Raw genomic sequence first — 22,882 nt, forward strand, 5'->3', positions numbered from 1 at the left:
CGTTATCTTGTTGCCAGCTGCTCATACAAGACGTGGCAAATGCTGAGTTTTACGTATTTGTACAAAATAACGATCACGTTTTGGAATTTATTAATTGAAACTTTTGGGTTGAAAATAAACCAGTACTGAAATGTGTAATTTTCGTTTTAAGTATGTTTGTATTTTTTAATTTAATATTATTTGAGCTTATAGCCGATTTGCACTAAACCACGAGTGTCTGGCAACCCGAAAATAAGCGCGCCAGACAAAGTTGCCATGTCCGCTTGTTATAAACGTATTTTGGCTTGTTAATTTTTTATTATGTCGTTAATAGACACTGGATGCGTATTTGTTATTTCCAAATTATTTATTTAAATGCTCAGAGCAAAAAATATTTTTATTCGTTGATTTAGATGGTAAATTGTATTTATATGTTTGATTTAAAATTAAGACAAATACATTAAAGCAAATGCATTGTTTTATGTACATTATTCTACAATAAATATACCAAATAAAGCACGGGATTACCTCGGAAGGAATGAAACTGAGTTCGCTTGTTTTAGTGAGACAGTTAACATATTTTGAGCATATTTTACAACATCAGATGGCTAGCTTTTCTACGGAAATCTGGCAACATTGGCGCCAAGACCCGTATTGACCTCATTGGCCAGGGTTCACAACTCACAAACCATTAAATTTACCATTAAAAGGCAGATTATACCCATTTAATTTCTGTTTCTATAAAGAAAGCTTTTGTAAAAAAAAAAAATAATAATCTTTTTAGTATTATTATATTAAACAAGCCTCAACTGCTTGTGCACATCATTTAGGATGTGTGTAAAACTACATCAAGTCAAACGTTAGCTTTTTTCGGATATCTTAACTCTAATCAATTTGATTGGAGCTCAAGTGGTCGCCCGCAGTGTGGCAGAGCTTCATCGGTTTCTTCCCGGTCAGTCCTGTGACCTTCATACGCAGACACTAAAACACGCCCCCTGCTGGCTGAGTTCAACCAACAGGAAGACGGAAGCAAATACCCACCGCTTGCAAACTCATCGCTTGAATCACAGAGGAGTGTACAAGGGCATGAGCCAAGAGCTGAGGACTATGACTTCTGTAGATAGTTCATAAACCGTCAGTGTATCACCTCTCTACGTGCACTCAGCGTTACTGTAAATATTACACTAACATTTGACGCTTTATATATTATATTCATCCATATAGACGGGAAGAGAATGGCATCGATTTTGCTCAGCAGGTCTCGGACTTCTTTGCTGCAAACATCTAGATCATTAAAGCACGAATTCAGAAAAGGTAAAACTGTTATTTGTTAATCACAGGGGATAGATCAGTATGTGGTTACATTTATTTATTTATTTTTCAACACCATTTTCATTTTTAATATGGTAATTCCCTTTCTGCCTTTATGTATTGAAACGGTCAGCGAGCCTTATATGAACTGTCAAAATGCGTAACATTACATATATATCAACCAGTTTATTTATATAGCAAAGCAGACAAGGCCTTGCGACTTTAACACCACCTCGTTTCGTTGTGCCTGTTATTCAATCCGGGCATTTTAAGACCTGTTTTAAGACCTAAACTGCTGCAGATGTCTTATGAAAAAACTCCCTCCTGACACTACATTGTTTACTTTCAATCATAGAGTTCGCAATGAGCTCTCAAACTTGGCCCGCGAGATCATGTTATTGATCAACTGGTGAAATAAGAGGCTTAAGTGATTAGCTAACAAGCTAACTTCACAGATTGAATCAGTCATAATCACCGAGAACCGTCGATTTAAACGGCTTCCTGTGCAGAATGTATGAGGGATGCGTCCAGTGCACGAGCACAGGTAATGGTGGCGTCAGTATCGCACGTGCTTGCGCGTTTGTGTCATCGTGCTCTACTGTAGTTCTGGAAAATAACAGCGCTGTAACTCGTGTTGACCGCCGGTTGGTTTTTCGGCTCGTTGTTATGTTCAACACGCGAGTCGTTTCCACGCTTTTGAAGAAACGTTTGCTTTTCGTTTAATTATGGAGTGCTTCTTTTTAAATTAGACACTTTATTACAGGAAATAAGGTTGCTGGAGAACTGAAGCTCTTGGCCTTGTGAGCACTGGAGGTTATCTGAGGACAGACTGTCCACTTCCTTATTATCGATGACATTCCTATACCTATTCCCAATTTTACATGATAATTAAAACATTTGTCTATAAAAAGGCCTTTATTTAATGAAAAGTTAGGCTTGTTAAATTAACTATTATTTATAAGCCTTTTGTTCCCTTTCTGGGCCTGAAATGGAGGAATTTTTGTCAATATTGATAATTAAACAATATTTTGCTGAATGTGTTTTTCTGTTGGCACCTTGGCTGGTTTAGGCCAGTCATGGATAAATAATGATAACAAAATCGCCAGTAGGGGGCAGCAAGTCCCTGTTTTAATAAATTATTTATTCAATTATTTAAATCAAACGAATCGTTCAAAACGGCTGATTCTATTAGAAACGAAACAAGTGAGTCCATCTGAATGGGTCGTTGAATCACTGGTTCACTCGATTCATTCAAAAACTGATTAATTAAAGGAACGAAACATCATGTTGCTCTGCACTGTTGCATAAAATCAAAAGCACACCTGCTGATATTTAGAAAAGTGCAATGAATGTACAAAGTTATATGTATTCTAATAGGCTTCATTGGGCAGTTAATGCTTTTTGACTGTCAAGACGTGCAAAGTCGATAACTGGATAATATAATACTTGATTTTACTCCCGATCATCAAAAGAATAATTCATAATTTTTTATTATTTTTCATTTTTATAAAAACAATTATTGGTCATTCGTAAACAACCACATAATTTCTTGTGTTTCAAGGCAATCCTTTGTTTCACGATCCATCGCTTATATGGACTGAGTTATGTAAGTTTTCATTTTCTGTTTTTATCCGGCATTTTTGTTTTAATTTCCTTGATTAGATCAGATTAGATAATATCTTCATATATAACCAATATGAATATTTATAATAATTACAAATTACAAATCAAAGTCTGTTTAATTCAACCTTGATAATACATTTAATTTATACTTAATTGAAAAACAATTCAGTCATACTTTGTTTACATTCTTTGTTTCTTTAAGTAAATATATAAAGAAAAATTACACAGCACAAGTCAATGGTAATAAAAACAACAAATCTTTGGATCTTGGAACTGTAGCTATGGCCTTATACCTTGTCAAAACGAAATAAAACATGCACTTTTGCTTACTTACTCAACCTCAGAATTGCTCCCACAATCTCTAATTGATTTCGAAATATACTTGAAGTGCTTCCTGAGAAACCCCAGTAACTCTTCTGCTAGTCTGCAGAAGTGAGGCCTGGCAAATGATTAACCGCAGCTCTGCTTGACAAGCCTATAAATTAGAGGTCTGATCTGAATATGAAGAATAGCTTTCATAGCATTCAGACTTAATATTCAGGATTGAGAATGTGGATTATCATAAAAAAAGAGTTAAACCTACCAATAAGCATGACGACACTGGTTGTTTATTCTTTCCCTGCCAGCGTTTGTTCTTTTTTTTCTTTAAGTCGTCTCTGTTTAAAAAAAAAAAAAATTATATATATAATTTTATAAAGTTTTATTCTAGCTTCATGCAATCTTTTTTTATTAACACTTGAATGTGGGTAAGTTTCATGAAAAAAAGCTACATTTTAAACAAAAAGTTGAGAAAATTGTGTTTTTGTAAAAGAACATACATGGAAAAGATCGCCATTAACACATCCAAAGCTTGCACGGTTCTATACAATTTCCTGGAATGTTATTTGATTGGGTAACTTTAGACAGTTTTTATTTATATGCTGTTTAATGCATGATGTTCGTGTTATTAATCCATTTTTTCAGTACAGTCTTTCACAAGATGCTTTAGAGAGCCTCCTATTGTATGCCAGTGAAAACATGAAAAGTTGCAAAATTCCGTCAATGGCGGGGAAAGAATGACATTGATGCAACATGCACAAAATATTCAAAGAAAAGTTTACTGTGTGATAAATTTGCAGTGAAGTCTTAAGCCAGCATTGTCTTTTGCCAGAGATGGGGTTATCTTATCAGGACATTAGCTCAATCCACAGGCTTCTACCAAGCTGGTTAAATGTACCAGCACAGATTGTGACTTGGCACAGGAAGCCAACATGAGGGTGAAGGACACCTTATGTGCCCAGAGTTTGTGTGGTTCTTGCAAGAACTTAGTTTCTGCCCTCAGTGTTGCATATATTGCCAGGAGTTGACATGCCAGACCAAAGGGGTCAAAGTGTATAGCAACATTTATGTGTTTCCTTAAATTAAAGTTTTATGTTAAAGTTTTTTTTTCTTCTCTGCTGCCTTTTGACATCACTAGTAAAGGATTTAAGACTGTAAGTGTGTTCTTGTGGTGCCGTCAGCCAATTGTTGTTACCAATTGTAATTAGTTGCTTCAGGTGTGTTTGATTAGGATTGGAGCTGAACTTTGCAGGACAGTCGTTCGCCAGGAGCTGGGTTGGGCACCCCTGCTCTATAGGATATCTATATCTGCTAAAGAGCTAAATATAGGGAGAGAGATGAGGTGGAAAGCATGACCTGGCATCAATAGGATTAGACTGCTCTGTGGGCACTGGGTCAAGGGTCTTCCAGTTATAGCAAGAATTATGGTGTGCACAGCCCAGATTAGACTTCACCTGGGCATTGGAGCAAAGGTCCTAAACCATAGTACAGAAGAGAAGTGGGATGAGAGAGTGGATTAATTATGGAGTCTGGCCTTGTCCTATTGTCTCTGAGCAGATAAGTCAGAAAATCATGAGACCATAAGTGTATGTAGACGAAATCCATTACGATATGTATGCTTTTGAGTAGGATAATAATATGATTATTTAAATTTGGTAACATTTTAAAATTCGCTCATAGTAACCTACCAAACACTCATGCATTATTTTGCTGATGCTGTCATTCAAATATATAATTTCAATATACAGATACACTACTAAATAATGGTTAAACTAATAACATTTAAGAACATTCTAGTGCTAATATTCAGCTGCTTAAATGCACTTAACAAGTGTCAATATGTTATTGTTAAGTGGGCATTGAGGCACTCATTGGCGCCCCATTTACTGGTGCATCTTAAATTAGAATGTTGTGGAAAAGTTAATTTATTTCAGTAATTCAACTCAAATTGTGAAACTCATGTATTAAATAAATTCAATTCACACAGACTCAAGTAGTATAAATCTTTGGTTCTTTTAGTTGTGATGATTTTGGCTCACATTTAACAAAAACCCACCAATTCACTATCTCAACAAATTAGAATATGGTGACATGTAAAGGTTTCCTGAGTCTTCAAAATGGTCTCTCAGTTTGGTTCACTAGGCTACACAATCATGGGGAAGACTGCTCATCTGACAGATGCACAACCAACAGAGAACCGCAGCCTTCTGAGGATTGTCAAGCAAATTGATTCGAGATTTTGAGTGAACTTCACAAGTAATGGACTGAGGCTGGGATCAAGGCATACAGACGTGACATGGTGCACCTTGGCTACAGTTGTTGTATTGCTTTTGTTAAACCACTCCTGAACCACAGACAATGTCAAATTATAGCAAAAGGAGCCACTACCAAGAATTGAGTTCATGTACCGTAAATTAACATACTTTCCAGAAGGCCAAAAATTCACTAATTTTTTTTTTATTGGTCTTATGAAGTATTCTAATTTGTTGAGATAGTGAATTGGTGGGTTTTTGTTGTTTTGTTGTTTTGTTGTAGCCAATTAAAAGAACCAAAGACTTAAACTATTGCTGTCTGTGTGCATTGAATTCATTTAATACTCAAGTTTCAAAATTTGAGTTGAATTACTGAAATAAATGAACTTTTCTACAACATTCTAATTTTGTTTAGACTGACCTATAGTTGGAGGTGCCCTATGTCACTTCTGCCTATGACTAGAAAAGAAAACCTTGCTTTGGATGCTCAACCAATCAAACTGTTTTAAATGTTAACTCTGCTTTTTAAACTGGGATTTTTTAAAATGGTTGAAAAAAATAATTCACCTTTTAAAGGCTTGATTGTCCTGTTGAATACACAGAAACCTTATCTGGTTTTGATTCCTAACACAACTCCATTGAAGATTGAGATGTGAAAATGTTATTTAGGTATTAATTAAGGTTTACAAAAACTTGAGAGATGTTTTTAGGGCTGTCAAAGTTAATATGTGCTCTTAAGAGGGAATGGTCACCCAAAATAAAAATTCTGTCTTCATTTACTAATCAAGTTATTCCATGAAATGCATTTCTTCTGCTGAACAAGTAGATATATTTGAAGGTTGTGGATAACCAAACAATTTCTGGTCCCCATTGACTTCCGCTTCAGCAGAAGGAACCAATTTGTACAGGTTTGGAACAACTTGAGGGTAAGTAAATGATGACAGATCTTTAAGTTTTGGGTGAATTATTCCTTAATCCTTTAAGATAATAATATTAACCAAATTACAATTTATTTTTTACTTTTAAAAAGACTTAATTGGAGTTTTTTTTTATAATAGCGAAAATAATGGGTACGTAGTTTTTAGATGCACGTTAACTTTATATTTTCAAGAAAATAATTAATAATTTGCTTAAGTACTGTACAGTAATAATAGAAAAGCACAATTTGTTGCCTTTATAAAATGTGGAAAAAATCAAATGTAAGGATTCTTGGAATCAAACGGTTTGAAAACTCCTGAATTAAGGTTTTAGTGCCTCCATCGCTCTGTTTCTGGCACAGTTCACACCTGGGACCTTACCTTACGTACCTTAATTTGCGTGTCCTTTCTCTTGGCAGTGGTGATTTTTTATTTTTTTTTTCTCCTGTCTGTATGCACCACTGGCAGGGGACCAAGCATTTTCCCTGTCGTTTTCTGAGATCCTGTGCTGGCTTGTAGTCTGTAGAACTCTTCATGACCCCTTTATGTTATATATCATATCATCTGTTTTTATTGTTGTTGTTTTTCCATCATGCAAAGATGCATGGACTTCCTGGAGCTGTATTGCATTACTCTGTTGGTCCATACTTCTTCATGGTGATCTCATAAGTGTGCTGTATGATATCATGATATCTAACTGCATATTTTCTTTACTCTGAATCTCTTTCAGGAAAGTTATCAGAAAGCGCATGCTTTAACTGCACTGCACTTAGGTTAGCCACAAACAGGTAAAGTGAACCTATTATTAAATTGTTACTGAGTCAATGACATGGTTCTCTCTCTCTTTTTTTTTTTTTGTCTGAATCTATTTGGAGAAAAGTGTAATTCGTATACTATGGCTTGAATACATCTCTTTTAAGATGAGCATATTTTTGATATCAAAATTTTTGTCATTTTAAAAAACATTGTCTTTATTTATACTTTCTAATTGGGTCTTTTTTTAAAGATTGTTTGGGCCGATACATGATGTCTGTTTTTCAGCAGTCCTGGTGTTCTTGGAGGCAGCACCTGGCCCCATGCCTCATCTGTCCTGTACCTTGACAGTTCATCTGTTCTTCAGCAGCGCTTGTCCAGGTCACCTCGCCTGTACTGTGCCACCTTAGTACGTGACCCTATCCACACCCACTCCACATACCTCAGGACGCTAGCCTGGCCACAGAACACCCCAGTCCGGTGGGTACATACAACAGGCCCCCTTCATGATGATTCAAAAGTAGAGCGTTCTTTACGTTCACTGAAGGATCGGAATAAAAAGCTTGAGGAGGGTGGACCGGTGTACAGCCCAACGGTAGATGCCAAACCTGTGCGACTCACAATAAGCCAACGTGTGATTGACGAGGTGAAGCACTACTATCACGGGTTCCGTCTATTGTGGATAGAAACAACTATCGCTGTTCGGATGCTCTGGAGGGTGCTGAATGGACACATTCTGTCACGCCGAGAGAGGAGACAGGTAAACACTAGGGCTGTCAAGTTTTTCTTTACTTTTAAAAGAGAATGCAAGGTATACTGTCATAATGTACCACTCTGGGCTTGCCATTTGACCTGTCAGTGCTTAAGTTGTTCTTGGTGCAATATAAATTGTTTATCTGTCATTGCCCTATGGATTTAACCCAGTGTAATGTAATTAAGTCATGTGTAGAAGGATTTGGGGTGGGTGGTTAGCATACTTCCGTAGCTTAATCCCAGTCCTATAAAGTCTTGACTGGATCTCTTTCTGTAGTTTAATGGTTTAAATTCGTGCCATGCTGAGTTTTCAGGGAACAGCAGTTATAGATTACTGATAAGTCAGGAGGCCAGAGGAAACCCGAGACACATTAACCAGCTCACATGGGACTAATATGATTCCTGAGGCTTTTAGGATATAAACTTGAAATAAATTATATATTTTTAGATGTATTGAAATCGAAATCAGCTATTTTAAGTTGTAATCATTTTTCATTGTATGACAGATTTGTTGTATTTTTCTAATAAATGCAGCCTTGGTGTGCATTAGATACTTTAAAAACATTACAAAATCTTACCGACCCCAAACTTGATAGTGTAAAAACAAGGTTCCTGCTCATCTGTGTTATATTTGAGGTTTAAAGCTCACAGCAGATTGCAACTATCACACACTGAACACATTACATGATCGTCCTGTTAGCATAGTGCTAATGGCTTCCCAACCTCAAATTCTCAGACAGCTGCATGACTCAGTCTGTTGTAAAGTGACACTAATGTGACGCATATAATCTATAACTGTTGGAGGCCAGTACGTACTGGAAACTGCTCAGGCTTTGTGTCACTCTGTCACTCTCTTTGAATGAACTGTCTGTCCTTGGGTTGCTGGGATATGAATGCCACCGTTACATTTACATTACATTTCTCCTATCATTTCTCTGATGTTTGGTTTTACTCTGGTGATACTACTGGTTACACAGAAACCCCCATACAATTTGGTGGTCCGGCAAACATTTTGAAAACATTTGCTGGTTACATTAATGGTTTACTAAGTGTTACTATGATTGCTTATACTTCCTTGATTTATTTCCTAAAGTCTTGTGCGATTTTCTTGTTTTTTGTTTTTGTTTTGTTCAATAAACATCTACAGCTTGTATAATACTCATGTTTAGGTAGTCATAGTTTGTTGTTATCAAGAGCTCACTTGAGGTTTTCTTTATGTTGTGAGCTCTGTAAACATTAGCATCGCGAGGTATGCTAATGCCTCAGCTAGCATCTGTCGCACCTCACTCTTGCTATTCTTCTGACCTGCTTCATTCTTAATCCTGTCTATTCACAACTGGCCTCGCACAGCGTGGCTTCCTCACGTCAGTCAGTCATCATCAACCCCCTTCCCAAACCCTCTGTCCTGCTCTCTCCCGGCCACTTCCTTTGGAATGCCTTCACTCTCCATCCCACTCACTCGTCCCTGAATATTTCACACTCCAGGCATCCCTATTTTCCTTCTCTCTCTCTCTCTCTCTCTCTCTTTCTCTCTCTCTCTCTCTCTCTCTCTCTCTGCGCTAATATACATGTCAATGGGCCGAACACAAAAGCTCTTTTCAGGCCTGCCTGGTTTAAATTCTTCTTTCCCTATAGGACCGCTGACACACAGGTGGAGCTGAAGCTCCTTTGTTATCTAACTTCTCATTTTCTGAATTCATCATGTTTCATCAACTATATTATATTAGATATGACATGATTCAGTTTCAGTAAGTCAGTCCTTGCCATGAAGAGCAGATGCACTGATGGCTTGACTCGTCTCTCGTGTTATCTGCTCACTCACATTTCAGATTCCCCCCCCCCATTTTTTATTTTTATTTATTTATTTGATCTTGTTTCGTTTTATTGTACTTTACCTGATGTCTCATATCTCTTTTAACTTTCCAATTATTTTATTTTACTTTACAGGAGGAGTGAATCATGCATAAAACACATCCAGTTTATGTTTCACCAAAAAAAAAAAAAGGAATTAGCATTAATATTAATGTTTTTACAACCATCAATATTTTTTATCTTTATTTTTATTTTATTGTATTATTATTATTATTATTATTCTGGTGATTCCCATTCTCATTTATGTAAAAAATAAGTATTGTAAATTATTATATTTAAAAGCATACATTGAAAGCATTTAAGCAAACATGATGTAAAAGTGCCTCATATTTTAAATATTGTATGACAATAATGATTTGTGTGTGTGTTTTTGCATTATAATAGGAATAGATGGAGATCAGACTGAACGGCTTTAATTTTCATGAAAATAATGTAGAAAATCTTAATGGCTTTTTAAGCAAAATAAGCTTCTTCCTTTTGATTTTGGGGTAAGATAGGAGCAGGACATGAGGTGCTTGACAGGTGTTGTGAGATTCACCCAAACAGTAGAGAGGAAGATGTCTTTTCACCACCCAGCAGGATCTGAGCTCTCATTTTACATAGACCTGACAGAGCAGATCACCCTGTAAAATCAGTTTTTAGTTTTTCATGACAGGGATATCAGGGGTTTACTTCATTTTTAGTTCTAGAGATTAGATTTTCCACCACTGATCTATTTTTGTATTTCATCACCAAAGCAGCAATCTGTTGACATCACTGTCTGTCGTGTTAATTGCAGTTCCTGAGGACGTGTGCAGATGTCTTCCGGCTTCTGCCCTTTCTGGTCTTTATCATCGTTCCATTTATGGAGTTTCTGCTTCCTGTTGCACTGAAACTTTTCCCAAATATGTTGCCATCCACCTTTGAGACACAGTCCAAAAAGGTACGCTGAACCTTTGAGTTTTAATCTATAAAGACCTTAATCATATTTCTGTCCTAGTCATACCTCTTATACTTATTCCAAACCTGTTTGACCTCATATCATACAGGTGCATCTCAAAATATTAGAATAGGATGGAAAACTTACTTTTTTTTGTGATTTAATTCCAAAAATCTAACTTTCCTATATTCTAGATTTATTGCACGCACACTGAACTATTTAATAAAAAAAAAAAAAAAAAAAAAAAACATAACAGAAATGTTCAAGATCTCCAAAGCAGGTTTAATGATGCACTCAATACTTGGTTGGGGCTCCTTTTGCAGAAATGACTGCTTCAGTGGGACATGGCATGGAGGCGATCACCCTGTGGCACTGCTGAGGCGTTATTGAAGCCCAGGATGCTTTGATAGCAGCTTTCAGCTCCTCTGTATTGTTTGTCAGATGTTACTTATCTTCCTCTTCACAATAGCCCATAGATTCTCTGTGAGGTTCAGGTCAGGTTAGTTGGCTGGCCAATCAAGCACAGTAATATCATGGTCATCAAACCACCTGTAAGTGGCATGGAGGTGCATGGAGGTGCCACTGTGGACAGGTGCTAATGTTCTGTTGCAAAATGAAATCAGCATTTTCATAAAGCTTGTCAACAGACGGAAGCATAAAGTGCTCCAAAATTTCCTGGTAGAAGGCTGCATTGGGTTTGGACTTGATAAAACACAATTGACCAACACCAGCAGACGTGACGGCTCCCAAAATCATCACTGACTTCAGAAACTTCACACTTGACTTCAAGCAGCTTGGATTCTGTGCCTCTCCAGTCTTCCTCCAGACTTTGATTTCCAAATGAAATGTTAAATTTACTTTCATCTAAAAAGAGGACTTTGGACCACTGAGCAACAATTCAGTTCTTGTTCTCCTTAACCCAGGTGAAATGCTTCTGATGATTTTTCTGGTTCAGGAGTGGCTTGGTTCTCTGGTTTCAGTCCATTCCTTGTGAAGCTTTCCCAAATTCTTGAGTCTGCTTTTCCTGACAATCTTCCCAATGCTGTGGTCATCCCTTTTCCTACCACACTTTTTCCTTCCAGTCAACTTCCTCTGAATATATTTTGATACAGAACTCTGTGAACAGCCAGCTCTTTCAACAATGACCTTCTGTGGCTTACCCTCCTTGGGGAGGGTGTCGATGATCGTCTTTTGGACAACTGTCAAGTCGGTAGACTTTCCCATAATTGTGGTTGCATGTTCTGAACTAGCCCAAGAGGTACCCAGTATTTATATTCTAAATGAATCCAACTAATCAAGCTCAAAATGGAATATTGAATTTGTAATTTGCCTAAGCAGTCATAACCATCAGAATTAAAACAAAAAAACTCTTGAAAACTTTTAGTGTGTGTGCAATGAACCTAAAATATAAGAAAGTTATCTTTTTTAAATTAATTTACAAAAAAATAAAGACATTTTCCATGTTGCATCTGTATATCTCTCTCTCACGCCCACTGTGCTTTGCAGGAGGAAAGACTAAAGAAGGAGCTGAGAGTGAAGTTAGAGATGGCCAAGTTCTTGCAGGACACAATCGAGGAGATTGCACTAAGAAACAAAGCAGCCAAAGGAAACGTGACCGAGGAGTTCTCCACTTTCTTTCAGAAGGTAGATCATAGTCATGTGTTCAGAATGCATCCGGAAAAACAACTGTACTGCTGCTTCAAGTGATTCAAAACACAGCTCTGTATTTCCCTCTTGTGGTGATTTTTATGAAATGCTCTTGGATGAGAACCATGAATGAGAGCTTTTTTGAACAAAAACTCCCTCTTTCTTTTTCCCTTCTTTTTCTCTCAGATCCGAGACTCTGGAGAGAGACCCAGTAATGAGCAGATCATACGTTTCTCTAAGTTGTTTGAGGATGAACTGACCTTGGATAATCTGACACGACCGCAGCTGGTGGCTCTGTGCAAGCTGCTGGAGCTGCAGTCCATCGGCACCAACAATTTCTTGCGCTTTCAGCTCATCATGAAACTCCGAGCCATCCATGCAGACGACAAGGTTAGAACCTGTCCTTACAACTCAAGAACCTTTGCATTGTTTTATTTATAACAGTTGTATGTCTTTTTTATTTTATTTTATTTTATTTTTATTTTTTATTTTTTTTTTTACAGGTAAATAATTTTAAATCTCTAAAACTCATAATAAATATATATATATATATATATATATATATATATATATATATATATATATATATATATACACACACACACACACACACACACACACATATATATATATATATATTAGGGGTGTAACGGTTCACAAAATTCAAGGTTCGGTTCGATACGATACACTGATGTCACGGTTCGGTTCGGTACGTTTTAGATACAGCAAAATGTAAAAAAATCTCAACTTTTCAGAATGCCGCAAGCGCACCGTGGGTCATGTGACAAGAACTAACCAATCAGCTTCATCCTTTCCCGTAACGACGTTGAAAGCTCAGCCAAGATGAAGGAACAACTGATCATAGTTATATATGGATTGCAATTTTGAAATAAATTTAGTAGCAGAGCTACTGCAAGCAATTTTTAGAGCTGCAAATCCATTTATCCTTTGCTGAAATTTCCGCATCTCATGGAGAGAGCACGTCATTGTTGCTTAGCAAAGGCAGACGCCTCCGAGGCACTTCTGCCTGAACGCTTTGGAAAGGAGGAGAAAGTCGCGCCTAGCGTTTTCCACGCGTTTTTAGGCGCGATATGTGAACGGCCCCTAAGGCGCTCGCTAACGATAATGTAAATTTAACGTAAGTGTAGCCTACCAATCTCTGCGGTGATGTCTTTTGCCCTGTTTGAATCAGTTGGAAATGTCTGTCTAAAGACTGCGGGGATAGTTTGTTGCGTGTATGTTTCTCCTTTTTTTCGTCTTTTCCCAGATACTTACTGACACACTAAGGTGATGTCAGCGTAAATGAGTTGACATGTTTCAAGTATTCCCGCTGGTGTTTTTTTTTATTTTTTTTTATTCCCGCTGGTGTACCCTATTGTCATGTAGATGCGACATACCGTTGTTTTTTTTTATCCACCACTCTCTTGCCATCACCATTATAGCTTACAGGGAATCCAAAGTGCACCCAAACACCAGACCTGTTGGTTATTGGAGGATCTTCTATTTCTGGTCTGTTATATTGGCTATTTTGCAACGAGCCTTCAGCGCGTACTGAGTGAGCGAGCGCCTGACTGAGTAGCCTAACATAAACGTATAACTATAAGTTGGTGTTTTTTTCTTCTTCGGGGGTGTCAGGGGCATTGCCTGTTACATCGTTTGGGTTATTGGGCTACCTTGTTGAACGCATATCATTATATTTCACTTTTTTGTTTTTTCAAATATAATTAATTAGTCCAATGAACCGTTCGGTACATCATGCGTACCGCGTACCAAACCAAAAGCCTCGTACCAAACGGTTCAATACGAATACGCGTATCGTTACACCCCTAATATATATGTATATATATATGTATATATGTGTGTGTTTAATTCATTCAGATATGCTGATTTGCTGCTCAATATTGAAAGCAGTTTGCTTAGTGTTTTTGTGACAGTTTTTTTTAAGATAGAAAGTTCTAAAGAATAGCATTTAATTGAAATCTAGATCTTTTGTGACATTATAAATGTCTTTACTGTCGCTTTTGATTAAAGGAAAAGGAAAGGAAACCAAAATCACCATAAAAGTACCATATTTTCCGCACTATAAGGCGCACTTAAAAACCTTTAATTTTCTCTAAAAACGGCAGTGCGCCTTATATATCCGGAGGGCCTTTAGTGTATAAGAATTCTGAAGAAATGAAAACAATTATCATGAATCGTATCAGCCCAAATGTCTGTATCAGCTAGCTGATTTCTTTGCATGTGTATGTGTGATGGACAGATGATAGCAGAGGAAGGAGTGGACAGTCTGAATGTGACCGAGCTGCAGTCAGCATGTCGTGTGAGAGGGATGAGAGCTCTGGGTGTGACCGAGGAGAGACTGAGAGAACAGCTTAAACAGGTAACACATGCTGCACTTTCCTCTACAGTCATTTCTTCCTAATAATACATCTTCTCATCATGTATTTCACATTTCTGCTCATGTTAGTGGTTGGAGCTGCACCTCAATCAGCACATCCCCACATCTCTGCTCCTGCTGTCCCGAGCCATGTTCCTGCCAGACACGCTGTCCCCTACAGACCAGCTTAAAACCACACTACAGAACCTGCCAGAGATTGTGGTATGTACTGAACTATATATATATATATATATATATATATATATATATATATATATGAGATTGTGGTATGTACTGAACTATATATATATATATATATATATATATATATATATATATATATATATATATATATATATATATATAATAGGATCATTTTACTTATATACATGTAACAGGTGCTTCTGATTTGTGTAATGTCTGTGTTGTCCATTTGTGTATTCACAGACTAAAGAGGCTCAGTTGAAGGTAGCAGAGCTGGACTTCTCTAAAGTGGATAACAAAACCAAGCTGGAGGCCACGCTACAGGAAGAGGCAGCTATCCAACAGGAAAACAAAGAGCGGGAGCTGGAGAGACTGGCGGATGCTGCAGAGAAAGAAAAGGAGCAGGCCGCACGGGTCATTAGTCGCCTTCAGTCTGACAGTGATTCCTGGTCATACCTGTAGTATAGTTGAAATGTTCATGAAAGGTTTTCTGTGTGTTTCCAGGAGGCTGAGGTGGTGGAGATGGAAGCAGAACAACGTGTGGATGCAGAACATGCTCTCTCCAGTGTAGACGTGGCCATCCATTCAGAAAAACTACGAGATACTGCACCGGTGCTGGAGGGTATTAAGGTAAGATAGTCAGTCACTCACTCTCTCTCTCTCACAAACACACACACACACACACACACAAAGTGAACAGACAGTTTTCTCTCTTATATCTAAAAGAACTCGTATTAAACATGGTTAACAAGAAATAAAATCAAAATATTTATATAAAAACTTGACTCAAAGCTTCCTGACATTTGTGAGGAACATAATTTTGCATTATGATTGAACATTTGGGGTCAGCAAGTTAATATTTTTATTTTTTATTATTATTATTTTTTTATAAAGAAACTTCTATTTAGCAATAATGCATTAAATTAATCAAAATTGACAATCTTTTGAACTTTCTATTCATTAAATAATCCTTAAAACATGGTTTCTGCGAAAATATTAAGCAACACAACTGTTTTCGACATTGGTAATAATAAGAAATGTTTCTTGACCAAATCAGCATATTAGAATGAGGAATAAATAGCTTTTTAAAGTATATCAAAGTAGAAAAAAGTTACTGTAAAGTGGAAAAATATTTCACAGTATTACTGTTTTTACAGTTTTTATCAAATAAAGGCAACCTTGATGAGCATAAGAGGCTTCTTCTGACCTCAAACTTTTGAAACAGAAGTGTACATTATTGATTAACTGTCAAGCATTATAAAACAGTGTTTGTTAATGAGTAATGAAAACTGTTATAAAGATTATATTATGTTTTTATAACCCTTTTATGGCAAGTCACGTGATAGTATAGGCCCATTCTGCTTGAATTAGGAAAATTGAAACATCCAATGAATGTGTTGATATATATTTGTAGTATAACTTTCTTTAGCTGAATCATTTAATAAAAAATGGTCCATCTAATTCACCTCTGACTTGATTTTGTTGTAGAACAGGATCTTGTACTGTCATGTCACTAGAACTGCTCTTTCTCTTGTTTCTGCGTGTTGATTTGTTCAGTCTGAGCAGTGGCAGAGGTATCTGCGTATTCAGGTTAGATGCTGAACGGCTCCCCAATCCGGAGATCACCACACTGAGGCTCTGCTCTCCTAGTCACTTTACTGCACGCATTATTTACAGTTTCATAATCAGAACTTTTCTACTAGGGTAGAATTAGACTATTGTAATACTTGTTATTTTTAGCATAACAGGCACAAAAGAATTACTGAATCAAATGTACATATTAGTTAGGACTCTATGAATAAAGTGATTTGAAAGAGCAGAAGCTTTTCGTCTGGTTATACCTGTATCCTCCTTTTGACCTCCCCTGTACTCTCTGTTCCTTTATAAGAATGTGTCTGTTGTACATTGCATATGAAAAAATACAGCAAATCCTCATGTTGCTCAGAGACCCACTGAATTAACCTTACAATGGCTTTTAGCTGGTTTTAGTGACCCTTCTGTAATCACCTTTGCTGTATGGAAGCCCTTCCTTTCCTCTGACTGATCCTCTGCTAAAAGAGCAACCTCTTTATGGCTCTGCATCATTGTTGGGGAGAAACTAATACTCTTTTCGAAAGTATGACGGTAGTTCAACTGTTCTCAGACTAGCTTCCTTTTTACAATAAGTTACACAACCGTTTAAAAGTTAAGGCAGTAAGGTTTAGATTGACAAAGCATCACATCAACATGAAAATCACTGATCCATTATGTGCCTTTTGAGTTATGTCTGTGCAGCTGATTATCAAATAGTAAATCAAATTATATAATAAGATGTGTAATAAGTTGCTTGGCCAACTTCAGCTTAACTGTAGTTTAACTACTTTAAATAATGACTAGCTTGAACATTGGTAACTATAGTGGAGTCATCCCAGAGTGGAATAGTTGATGCTATGACTAAATAAGTCAAATTTGGTCAGTTTCCAGAGCTAGCGTTTAACCCGCACTAAAATGTTAAATCCACCACCGATTCAAAGGTTCCCCAACCCTGCTGTGCATGCATGGAAATGTGTGTGTGTGTGTGTGTGTGTTCCCTGGAGAGAGTGTTGATGGACACTATGTGTGCCATTTGTCAGGGAGAGGAGATCACCAAGGAAGAGATTGACCTGCTGAGTGACGCCTGCACCAAACTGAAGGAGCAGAAGAATCTCCTGACCAAAGAGAAAGAGGAGCTGGAGGACCTGAAGGATGATGTGCAGGAGTACAGCGAGGTGTGTACCATAAACCAATGGTACGGTTTCATTTTCTGACATTAACATTTAAACATGTGATGTCCACTATGTCTCTCTACAGGACCTTGAGGAGATCAAGCGAGAGCTGTCCAAAACGGGACAGGAGAAAGTGGTGAAGGAGTCTAAAGCAAGTCAGCGTCTGTCCAAGCGGGTCAACCGCATGATTGGCAGGGTGGATAAGATCATCAGTGTGCTGGAGAAGGACAAGATGCTGCTCGACGGACAGATGGACAGCGGGACCACACCACCGGTTGGGTAAGAGATCTCGATTTGCGTGAGTTTTGCTGTTTGTGTGGAGCTGGTTTAAATGGTGATGGTGGTTTCTGTGTGTGAGTGTTTGTCATCAGTAATGCATGATGGGATGTTGCAATCAACACAGTAAAATGGTGGTGGAAGAATAATCTTAAACACTGTAAACAACAAGGGTTCCCAGTCCAATTGAAAATAATTGTTTATTGGTTTTTTTTTAGATTGTTCTTTGAGAAACATAGTGACTGGCCAAGGTAAGGACAGGGGAGACCTCTCGCCTTCCGTTTCGTTTTCTCATCAAAAGCATTCACTTAAAAATCTGGACTTAACACCACCTCAGAGTGCGATTTATTTTTTTAATCAATCAGCAGTCTGCTTGTCATTTCCTTTACTAGTATTTCTTTAATTCATGCGGATAATCAGTGGTGTGATTAGGACTGTGCTGTGAAATCTTGTTCACTCTTGGTCTCAGTTCTGCAAATTTAAGATGGATCACTTATTTTAAGGCCTTTATTTTTGTGTTCAGTGAAACAACAGTTAAGGCTTGTATGATTTAGTCAAATTCTTAAAGATTAGTGAATCATTTTCTCAGTAACGTCTCCAAAACTCTTTCGCTCACAAACGTTTATTCTGGGAACCCTGCACGGCTGTCTTGGCATGTGATTGGTTGATCCGGGAATTAACTCGTCCTCCACCATCTTACCCCTTGTGTTATCAAGTAACCGTTCCCTGTATTCAGTCTGTGCCTGTCCTACAGGGAGAATCTAATAAGCATCAACGAGCTGATTGGAGTCATGAAGCAGATCCAGAACATCCCTGAACACAAGCTGCTCAGCATCGCAGACGCGCTCGACGAAAACAAAGACGGCAAGATAGACATCGATGATGTCTTAAAGGTAACAAGATGGGATTTCTACGGTCCCTTTAGCATTGTAGTTTGACGTTGACATTTCTATCTGGTCTGTGTGTATTTGTGTGTTAGGTGGTAGAGCTGATCGATAAGGAGGACATCGATATCTCCACCAACCAGGTGACAGAGATCATGGTGATGCTGCAGAAAGAGGAGAAGCTGCTGGAGAAGGAGAAAGCCAAGGAGAAGGTCGAGAAGGAGCAGGCAGCTAAAATTCAAAACTAGACCCTCCGTGTAGGGAATGGAAAAGATCCTGAAGATTTTCAGGTTCATAAATATGTGTTTAAAAGCTTCAGAGTGAGACTAAAAACAGTGCTGATGTCCCATATGGATTTAAGTGTGTATATTCAGAACAAAGAACAAACTTTGCTTTGTTCAAATAAGACTGTTGTATAATGAATGAAGACGTTTACTTGTTAATAACATTACAGAAGTCAAGGCCCATGGAGCCCCAAACAGAAAAAAAATTGAATATTTGTTCCCTTGTTTTAGATAAATAATACACATAGTTGAGCGAAATGAAAAGGAGTGAACGAAGTATGGCCAAAATTTACCTAAGAGGGAACAATGAAGTCATGTTAACGAACTCTTAATTCATGGCCATCATATCTTTAATTAGTCCAGTTCGAGGCTTCATGAATTCAGAGATAAATTTTAAAAGAATATTTGTTCATGAATTCTCTAAAAGACCCTCTTAAAGGTGGAGTGTGTCATTTCTGGCACAAAGCAAACTGTTTGAGTGGACTTGTTGAGCTGGACATAATAACACCAGTGCAACCAATTACACGAGTTTGGGGTGGCAGTATCCTTGTGTCACTGAAATTGCGCACTTCATCTGTAAGATGCAAAAATGTATTCATGAAAAACAAAACCTTTTATTATTCTCCTAATCTCACATCCTAGCAGTGATGTCATTTCCTGTGATCTGACACAATCTCCTGTCTTTGCACATCGCCATTATTCCACTTCTCATCCAGTTTTATTCTGTTGTATTTTTATTTATTTTATTTTTTTATTCAGTTCGGAATCTTCGTGAGATCCTTGAATGTCGCTCAGAAGATGTCGATATTTCTCCCAAGTTTAATCAATAACCAAAGAAGCTGATGTTAAGCTTGTACATACACATTCAAGCCACCAAGCACTGCTGCTTTTGTCACACAGCAAATGTCTGAAGTAATATTGCAGCACTTGAGCTTTATTCAGGGCAGAAGATTTTGTTCTGACTTGAAGATGGTGGCTAAGACGCATTCAGTTTTTGATGTTTTTTCATTTAGCTTTTTAGTTTACATTTACATTGTGGCCTTAGTAATCAAATTATCTTGCCCAATGTAAGATCAAGGGATGAAATTGAGATAATATAGCTATAATAATATTATCAGTTCATCAGTGCTTGTATTTGCATTGTACACTAGCAGTACCTTTCTGTGCAGTGGGCATTTCTGTTAGCTAGCTTGGGTTAAAAATAGATCAAATGTGTTTGTGAATATTTGTGTGTGTGAAAGAGCTCTGCTGGGTATCTGAAAGAGAAACGATGGAGGTCAGTGCAGACAGAATCAGGGTACGGCTCATACTGACAATATGTGACCAGGATGATCTCTCACTCCTTACATGGAGAGAGCGGCAGCAGATGTTCTCTTAGCAGAGCACCTATAAGAATCGGCATGAGACTCAAACTCAAGTTTCACGGGGCACATAAGGCAGGGAATGCTTCATCTTAACCCTAAACATGTCAGCAAGGTACCAGCATGTCTAATCTCAAAACACTGTTTCTGTGCTGTGTCTCAGACAGAGTCTGGGTGCCTATTTCACATTGTGTCCTATTAAAAGGACAGTTCACCCAAAAATGAAAATTCGGTCATTATTTGTTCACCCACCCTTTAGGTTGTTCCTAACCTGTATGATTTTTATTTTATTTTATTTCTTAACACAAAATGAGATGTTTAGCAGTATGTTCACACTACTATTTTCCATACAATAGAAAAAAGTCATAAATGTTTAAAGTCACGTGAGTGTAAGTAAATGATGACAGAATTTTCAGTTTGGGGGTGAACTGTCTGTAATTTACAGAGGGGACACCTAAATTACAGTAACAACATTTAGGCTTATTTTTTTATGAATTAGTTTTACTATATCGTATGATAGAAAAAGTTAATGTCTGAGTGTGTTTTTGTTACATTTTTTAAAGAGCAAGTATTTTATGCTGATGTGTAATTGCACTATAATTATAGAAAGCTTTATTATTTTTATTTTCCCATTTTTGGCTTGTCGATCTGGACTCAGGTTGATGCATGTCATGTCTGTGTTTGCACACAGAGGGAGATATTTTGAGGAAATGCACTTGAATTTTTTGTTTTTGTTTGATGGAACGAAGTAGAAAGGTATAAAGTTACCTTGCTTATTCTGTTTTGTTTTACAAATAATTTTATTATTCGTTTTAATTGAGTTCTCAGATTAATTTCTAAAAGATGTGCATGTGCACATATAAGTGACCACAGATGGAAGGGAGTAAAGACATGATGTAATTGCCCTTGGAAACTAATTTACTGCTTAAGCTAATTTAAACAGAAGTGATTTATTGTTTTCCCCTTATTAAAGCCTGTACATTGTGTATTTTGTGGTATTTTCTTGACTATCCTGTATTTTAGAAAGGTTCAAAACCCTAATACTGTTATGCTGGTTAACTTGTAGACTGAGTAATTGGTTGAAATGAGAGTGAGATGCGCAAAAATGTTATTGAAAACCAGTATGACTTAAAATAGGAATTGTATTGTTCATACGACCTATGTAAAAATACTTATTTACATTCAAGTGGTTCCAAAGTCAAATAAAATGAACTGATCTTTAAAGTGTATACTATTTTTATTTTCTTTATTTTTGACTCAATTCCATGTGCATGTTCATGTTTCATTTATCTTTTTGTCTTTTTAATTTCTTTAATGCATTTTCACCCCCATTGCATTATTCCCGTCACTGACAGTATGATATCGGATCCAACCTGTCTTCTCTGTAGTAGTGATTAAATTAATCTTACTTCTAATTCAAGTATAGCTTCAGATTCATATGGTTATATAATATGAATTCAAGTGTGGTCTGCTTACACTAGTACACAAAGAACACCTATTTACAGTTAAGTTTTTTTTTTTCTGTCAGAAATCCTGCTTGAACAGCTTCTGCTTATAACTCTTCTGAGCTTTTAAAGCACCTTTATCCTGAACTAGACTAGTGAGATTAATAAGCACAGAAGTCCAGTTATACTGAAATGTGCTGTGTTTCTCTATTTTTAGGAGATATTTTTATGGAGATATTATGTTTGAAGATAAAATTTCAAATTGAATTGAGTTCTATTGCTATGCGTGCACAGTTCCCCGTCTTTCAAATTAAGAAATTGAGAGTGCCTTGTTGCATTTGAGGCCACTTTGGATCACTTTATTATTATTATTATTATATTATTAGTAGTAGTAGTAGTAGTAGTATTACTATTTTGTAAAAGGCTTGCTTTTGACCTTATCTTATAATGCACAGAACGTTTTACCTGGTTTGTTTCTTAACTTGACTGTTATGAATTTTGTCCAACATTTAAATGTAATATTTATAGATGCAGGTCTTGGAGTGTGATAAAACGTTTAGGTTGTTCGTAATAATTTAGTTTGAGTAAAAAAATGGCTAATTTTCCCAGACCACTTGGTGGCGCTATAGTCTTACAATGAAAGTAATACCAGCCATATCAACGTCACTGTTTAACAGTAAATCAAACCCAGTTTGGTGCATCAGTTGAATGCTAATGTTATTGATGTTCTCACACCAGTTCAGAATACCTGCATTCATAGATCAGAAAAAAAGGTACAAAGTTGTCACTGGGGAGGGACCCTTTAAAAAAAAAAAAATGCTAATTTGTACCATTTTAATTTGCTCACTTAAATAACTAATATGTACCTTTAAAGTACTAATATGCACTTTTTAGGGGTAAATAAGGTACAAACATGTACCTTTGGAAAAAGCTCTGCTTCAGTGACCGCATTTGTATTTATTT

At 37.0% G+C, this 22,882-nt stretch overlaps 1 protein-coding gene across 4 annotated transcripts; it reads left to right on the forward strand.

Annotated features, from left to right (window-relative positions):
- Positions 1-989: 989 nt before the first annotated feature.
- Positions 990-21,698, forward strand: LOC128026362 (mitochondrial proton/calcium exchanger protein-like). 4 transcript variants are annotated; one of them, XM_052613434.1, is made up of 15 exons: positions 990-1,293; positions 7,131-7,188; positions 7,442-7,913; positions 10,557-10,700; positions 12,204-12,341; positions 12,531-12,734; positions 14,605-14,724; positions 14,812-14,943; positions 15,169-15,339; positions 15,430-15,555; positions 17,538-17,672; positions 17,755-17,948; positions 18,164-18,196; positions 18,700-18,838; positions 18,925-21,698. In XM_052613434.1, exons 1-15 carry the CDS (start codon positions 1,215-1,217, stop codon positions 19,075-19,077), a joined length of 2,298 nt encoding a protein of 765 aa, XP_052469394.1. In that variant the 5' UTR covers positions 990-1,214; the 3' UTR covers positions 19,078-21,698. The 4 variants fall into 4 exon arrangements, with proteins under 4 accessions (XP_052469394.1, XP_052469395.1, XP_052469397.1 ...); XM_052613435.1 differs by having other exon boundaries at positions 995-1,293; positions 7,445-7,913; XM_052613437.1 differs by lacking the exon at positions 18,164-18,196 and having other exon boundaries at positions 995-1,293; positions 7,445-7,913.
- The last annotated feature ends 1,184 nt before the right edge of the window (positions 21,699-22,882 follow it).

Source organism: Carassius gibelio, chromosome A13, assembly GCF_023724105.1.
Source record: "Carassius gibelio isolate Cgi1373 ecotype wild population from Czech Republic chromosome A13, carGib1.2-hapl.c, whole genome shotgun sequence".
Lineage (NCBI taxonomy): Eukaryota > Metazoa > Chordata > Actinopteri > Cypriniformes > Cyprinidae > Carassius > Carassius gibelio.